The sequence below is a fragment of the Trachemys scripta genome, chromosome 19 (assembly GCF_013100865.1).
Source record: "Trachemys scripta elegans isolate TJP31775 chromosome 19, CAS_Tse_1.0, whole genome shotgun sequence".
Taxonomy (NCBI): domain Eukaryota; kingdom Metazoa; phylum Chordata; order Testudines; family Emydidae; genus Trachemys; species Trachemys scripta.
In genome coordinates this window covers 12687684-12693683 of record NC_048316.1, presented here as the reverse complement: position 1 = coordinate 12693683, position 6000 = coordinate 12687684, and the positions used below count along the sequence as shown (strand labels likewise).

The 6000-nt window shown below is 37.2% G+C and overlaps 1 protein-coding gene across 8 annotated transcripts in view; it reads right to left on the bottom strand.

Annotated features, from left to right (window-relative positions):
• The window catches only part of VPS13D (vacuolar protein sorting 13 homolog D), a 195243-nt gene that overhangs the window by 91962 nt on the left and 97281 nt on the right, over window positions 1–6000 (bottom strand). For all 8 annotated transcript variants that reach the window (XM_034753528.1, XM_034753531.1, XM_034753534.1 and 5 more), the window contains 5 exons: window positions 5719–5898; window positions 5279–5395; window positions 4800–4949; window positions 3358–3507; window positions 2144–2240 (listed from right to left, as the gene is read on the bottom strand). In XM_034753528.1, coding sequence (XP_034609419.1) covers window positions 2144–2240; window positions 3358–3507; window positions 4800–4949; window positions 5279–5395; window positions 5719–5898 — 694 coding nt within the window. The remainder of the gene's footprint in view (window positions 1–2143; window positions 2241–3357; window positions 3508–4799; window positions 4950–5278; window positions 5396–5718; window positions 5899–6000) is intronic.

The following is a 6000-nucleotide window of genomic DNA, read 5'->3' as shown; positions in this document are numbered from 1 at the left end:
TTAATTGGCCTCTCAGAGTTGGTAAGACAACTCCCACCTGTTTATGCTCTCTGTATGTGTGTATATATATCTCCTCATTATATGTTCCATTCTATATGCATCCGAAGAAGTGGGCTGTAGTCCACGAAAGCTTATGCTCTAATAAATTTGTTAGTCTCTAAGGTGCCACAAGTACTCCTGTTCTTCTTTTTGCGGATACAGACTAACACGGCTGTTACTCTGAAACTATACAATTAAAAGATTCCCAAAACAACAAAGGAAGACTACTAGAACTAAAGAAGATAAATTATTAGTCTGCCAACCAACAAAAATAATTTAAGGATCTCCAGCAAGAAATAGGTTTCTTTGCCATAGTTGAGAATCTTGCTCCTGATCTCAGTTACATTGATTGTCTCAATGGGGAATTCTGGGACAGATTGCTGTGAAATTTGTTACTTTGGAAAGAGAATCTCCTTTTTGCTCTGGAAGAAATTTCTGCAGCGCATTGACAAATGCAATAAGTAAATACCGAGCAGGCTGAAAAACGAGATGTTCCCCTTTATGGATTCCTTACAATGAATCAAGATGACCTCAAAGATTTTTGTTTTTACCAACAGAAGTAGTACTTCACATCTGGAGTAAAAGGTTCTCTTTTCCCTCTTATTTCTGGAGAGCACAAACAAGCTGTTTGGAGGACCTCAATTGTGGTATAAATTGAGGCAGTAACCTTAGCTTCAATCCTCTTTCTCCCACCCTCAAACTGAAGGGAGAAAGGATACAATTTCCTTCTTCGCCTCCCTCACTTCAGTTTGATGAAGACAAGAGGCAAGAAACAGCTCAGGTTACCACCTCATGTGACTATGAAACCTCTAAAGATCTTATTGGGGCCTCCAGAAAAGAGAACCATTTCCAGTATTTCAAATACAAATGATACAAGCTGCTTCTTTCTAGTGTTGATGAGGCCATCTTTATAAATCATAAAGCATTTCTAATTGTTTTGTCTTATACATTTAAGCACTTACTAAGTTTAGCCATATTTCTGTCTGCACCGTTGATGACATGTGAGAGTCTTTTAAGCGAGGTCTAGTTTGTACACACACTGTGATCTCTTTATAGCAAAAAACCAATGAGAAACAAGGAAACAAGAGAGCAAAAGCAATGCAGTCAACTGAGAGGAAGGATAGTCCAGTTGTTAGGGTACTAGCTTGAGAGCTGGTAGACCAAGTTTTAATTCTCTGCTCTACCAGAGGCTTCCCATATGACTACAGGCAAAGTCACTCAGTCTTTTTGTGCCTCAGCTCCCCACCTTTAAACGGGGGATAACAGCATTGCCCTACCTCACACGTAGAACTACATTCAAGATTGTGAGGCACTTAGCTACTAGAATGGGCTTGTCTACACTTGGAAATTTACAGAAATAGCTATTCTGGAATAGTTGTTTTGATATGTTTGTATAAGAGTATCCACACAGGGATTTATGCCAAATTAATTATTTCAGAATAATTATACCAAAATAATTATTCCAAAACTGCTATTTCAGCAAATTTCCAAATGTTGATAAGCCTCCAAATAGATAGATGCCTCTCTAATCCTTCTATGAGATTAAAACATTCCAAGGTCTGTTTTGCTTCAACTAAGAGCAAGAAACCTTTTTATTACACTTAAAGCCAAGGGTATGGATGTCACAAGTTAAGAGGTCAGGGACAGCCAAAAAGTTTTCTGAATTAACCAAAAGGAAGTGTCCCAGGAACAAATGACTAGAGATCCAATCTCTAGCCCTGAGTTTGTTTAATAAACAAAATTGCCAAACAAAGTGGTTGGCTAAATAACATTCCTTTCATCCTAGTTCAGCTGAATCCAGATACAGGAACTGAAGAGGAATATTAAACTTCTTCCCAGAGGGACTCAGCTCAACTGTGCACTGGACAATAAAATGTTCTATGAGTCATTCCTCAAATCTTGGAACGAACACTGTACAGTATGTAAACTGCTATTGACACATCTTAGCTTTCCAGCTTTTTACAGTGGAAGTTTCCAGGCTGTCAAAGGCTTTCAAGTGAACAGTGGAAATTGCCAGGCATTTTGAACTAATTTTGTATGCAGACAACAGGGATACAATAAAATCTGCATACTGTGGAACTGACCTTGTAACTTTATACTGTACCTGATTCTGACTGATCATAGCCAAAGAAACTCAATAGTTTCAGGAGTAGTTTCTCCTCAATTTGGATTGTGAACCTCCGAGCTGTGACCATCAGATGCTACAGAGATAAATATATCTCAATTTACATTGTGAACAACAGAAATATTCTCCATCTACCCTGATTAACAACGAAAATCTATTGTAACTTGACACAGTTCTTTCATTCATAGGGTTTCATAATAAGATTCCCACTGTCAAAATATCTTGGGCCCTTTCCCCCCGCGCCCCACAGTTACAAGAAATCTGCAGTGAATTGTATTTGGTTAGTTCTTGTAACTATCTGTGCTTAACTACTAAATGTTAAAATTGCAGCGTTATTACCATCCAAGGGACTCTGACATTGCAATCAGCTATTTTTCAAATATGTCAAAATTAATACAGGCTTACTTTGAAGGTTTAAGTTTCATAGTAGGCCTTAAGAACCAACTTAGTTTTGTTACTGCTGTGTAGGCTAGGATTAGTAAATAATGTTATATATAACTATTGCCATTTGCAGTTATGCTTTTAAATTAGGATTGATGCTACAAGGTGGCAGCTGTTCATCACAAAGACCAGGGGATAAAATTTCACGTTATATACATTATGTGAAGCATAGCACAGTTGATCCTGCCCGTTCATTATGGTAGGTGGGGGGTCTCTCAGTTCTCTGAGGCATCAGCTAGTGGCTTGAAGGCTAGATTCGAGATTTGAAGCACTAAATGTCTGGTCTAATTTGGCAACTTCTGCAATTCCATGTACTGTTATATGTAATATTCTTCAGATGACTAATTAAACTCAGGACCTTATTGTCATTCTTGATGGTGTTGGGGTGGAATTTAAAGATAACTTTTTTTGGAGAAGAGCAGAAGATGACCCTAGGGTCCTGGCCAATATTCTCTCCCTTAATAAATCAGGTTCTAAAATTTAAGGGAGAGCTATTAAAGAAAGTTAAATGGCTCCCACATTTGCCCACAAAGTCGCTGCACTGTTATCAACTCATCAACCGCAATGTACTTTAGGATACTTAGAGCATCAAAGGTATGAATGAGAGAGGTCCTTTCAGCCACAAAAAACTAGTACATCTGCACATTTGATTGAATTTAGACTAGACTACTTACAGTTTAAAAACTAGGAATAGGTAAACACACTCTTAATAAACATGAGGTCATTTGAATGCTACAATCAAACTGGATTACCTTGTATATATCAGTTAGTGCATTCTTACTGGGAAATTTCATTGCATTTAATTGCACTGCAGGGCCTGTCTCAATTGCTTCATTTTCATTGATTTGGGGGGTCAGAAAGAGCATGAAAGGCTGTGTGGTGCCAACGAGCTGATTATCCACCTGCAGAATTAAACAAGAAAGCAGAAGAATGTGACAGCTCCTCAACATACATAATGAAATCTAAGCTCTCTTTTTAAATGGAAAGAGAGAAGTTTGCAAAAGGGGTGGGGTTGTTTATGTCTCGCGAACAGCGGACACACAGAACACTATGCACATTTCATTTTTCTTATTCATCATAAAATCCTTCCACAAGTGTTCAGAAATACCTCTCCTTTGCCAATGTTGTTACAACTAGCAACATATACAAATGTGCATGAGTATCTTGAAATGCTAGACACCATTAGGTAGCAGAAAAGGGATCCTTAATAAGCTCAGCAAGTTGGATCTGAATTTTTAAAGGCATAAATCAAAGCATTTATTGACAAAAGATACAAAGAATTAAATTGCTTCCCAGTTTTAAGTCTGCTTATGATACCCACCCTTTTTCAATTTACACATGGTATTCTACAAACACACACAGCTGTCATTAACAGAACTTAAATATTACAAATGGGGTTGGAAATACTTGGAAGTGTTTTATTTTCTCAAAAATGAGGCCAAATTGGACAAATTGTTTCCGCAGCCGTGAATGTGAAACACCACAATGCAAGAGGAGTAAAGTGGCACCCCCTAAAGGCCAAGACCTAATTTCTCCTCTCTCAGGGAAAACACCATCTGAATAAAAACTGCAAGAATGTCTCTTAAGTGTCTGTCCTACTTTGACCTATGTATGGTACTATACGTACCACTGCTACTACCTTCAGTGGTTGATTTCTCATTATTCAGCTACAGCACCTGATGATTTTTGTATAATAGTGAACAGAATGGGGAGAAAGTTTTTTTTGAAAAGTTATGTACGTTACAAAGATTCTGACTCATACAACAGCTAAAATTAAAAAGGAATGGAAAGCAATAAATAGATTAGTGTTTCAACTACTGGTATATGACAGAGGACAATGAAAAAGCACAGGTGCAAAACATTACCTCTGGATCTGCGATCAAACAAAAAGAGGAAAGAATAGACTGAATCCTAATGTTTTACCTGATTGATTTAGGGTAGTGAACAGACATTTTGACCAGGATATTAGAGCAAAATTCTGCTCTTATAAGAAGGTGACTGACACCTTTAATGTTGATATGCTGCAGACCAGACCTGGGTTTTTATTGTTTCATCTGAAGCACATCACCTGTCCCTAAGCATTGTAAACTGCACAACAAATCACTACTTTATTACATATGGACACACAAACATCCATTGCATCCTTACATAAATTAGGAAAATAAATGCACAAATTTGTTCCAAAAATAGTTACCTGTACATCCTGTATACTGAGCTCAAGCACCTGACTGGTTGATAACTGTGTGTAGTGAACATTAATTCCAGTGAGGCTTGCAAATACCAGCTCTTCAGGGACTTTGTTAACTAAAGATAATCCTATTCCACCTTCTAATTTCACTAGCACCTGAAAACATAAAAACAATTTAAAAAAATTCTAGATGCCACACACACACAGTTGGCCAGTTCATTTATTTAACTGTTTTAAAAATATACTCATTGCTAGCCAAGTCTTCAAATACATATAGAGGTCCTAAACTATACAGCAAGCTTGTGTGACAAGCTGAATGACCTGCTACTTTCACTGCTGAAATTCAGTTTAGAGTTTGGGGTTGTGACATGGCAAAACCAACGGAGTAAGAGGTCTGAAAAGTGAGAAAGATTTATGAAGAACAATATTGTACACATGCCTCCTTCATGGTAAAAAATGAAGGCCTATCAGTTTTATTATCTTACTTCCAATTCCTGATCTGTGTCTGGATTTTTTAACTTGCGCAGATCTTGTTCTGTAACTGGAAGTTCACCTCCTTCACACGATAAACGATCATTTCTACGTTGGTTAAAATCGGTTACCTAAAACAAAATGAACTACTAAGAACTACTTCTTATTTATGTACAAGAAAAGAAATCAAGTAGACGCTATCTATATATGGTAGGACATAAGCGTTAAACTAAAAAATACAATGGCAACATTTCTGATCGAATCTGAAACTAATCCTATATCACATGAGATTTTTCCCCTTCGTTATTACAAATTAATACTATGCTCTTCTACCTTTCTTTTGCAGAAGAATTTACAGCTGAATTGTTATATCAAAAATATTCCATACATTATAGAAACATCAGAATAAAAATTAATGATGACACTGTGTCCAGAATTTATGAATAACTTTCACCTGAAGAACTCGAGTAGGCCCATCTGGGACAACTCTGACTGCCAAGACTCCTGACCCAGGCCTCATCTTCTGGTTTATAAACTGCTGTTCAGGTGGAATGGGCCCCAAAAGCTCTAGAGACATATCAGGACCAAGAACCACTTCAGCCCCATCAAACAAACCTGATATTCCTCCTTTTGCCTAGGGAAAAAAAAATTAAAAGCATAAAGTAGAAACACTGAAATGGTACAGAAGGGCACAGATAATGGTGTGTGAATACAATAATTTTAAAATGTATTTCAA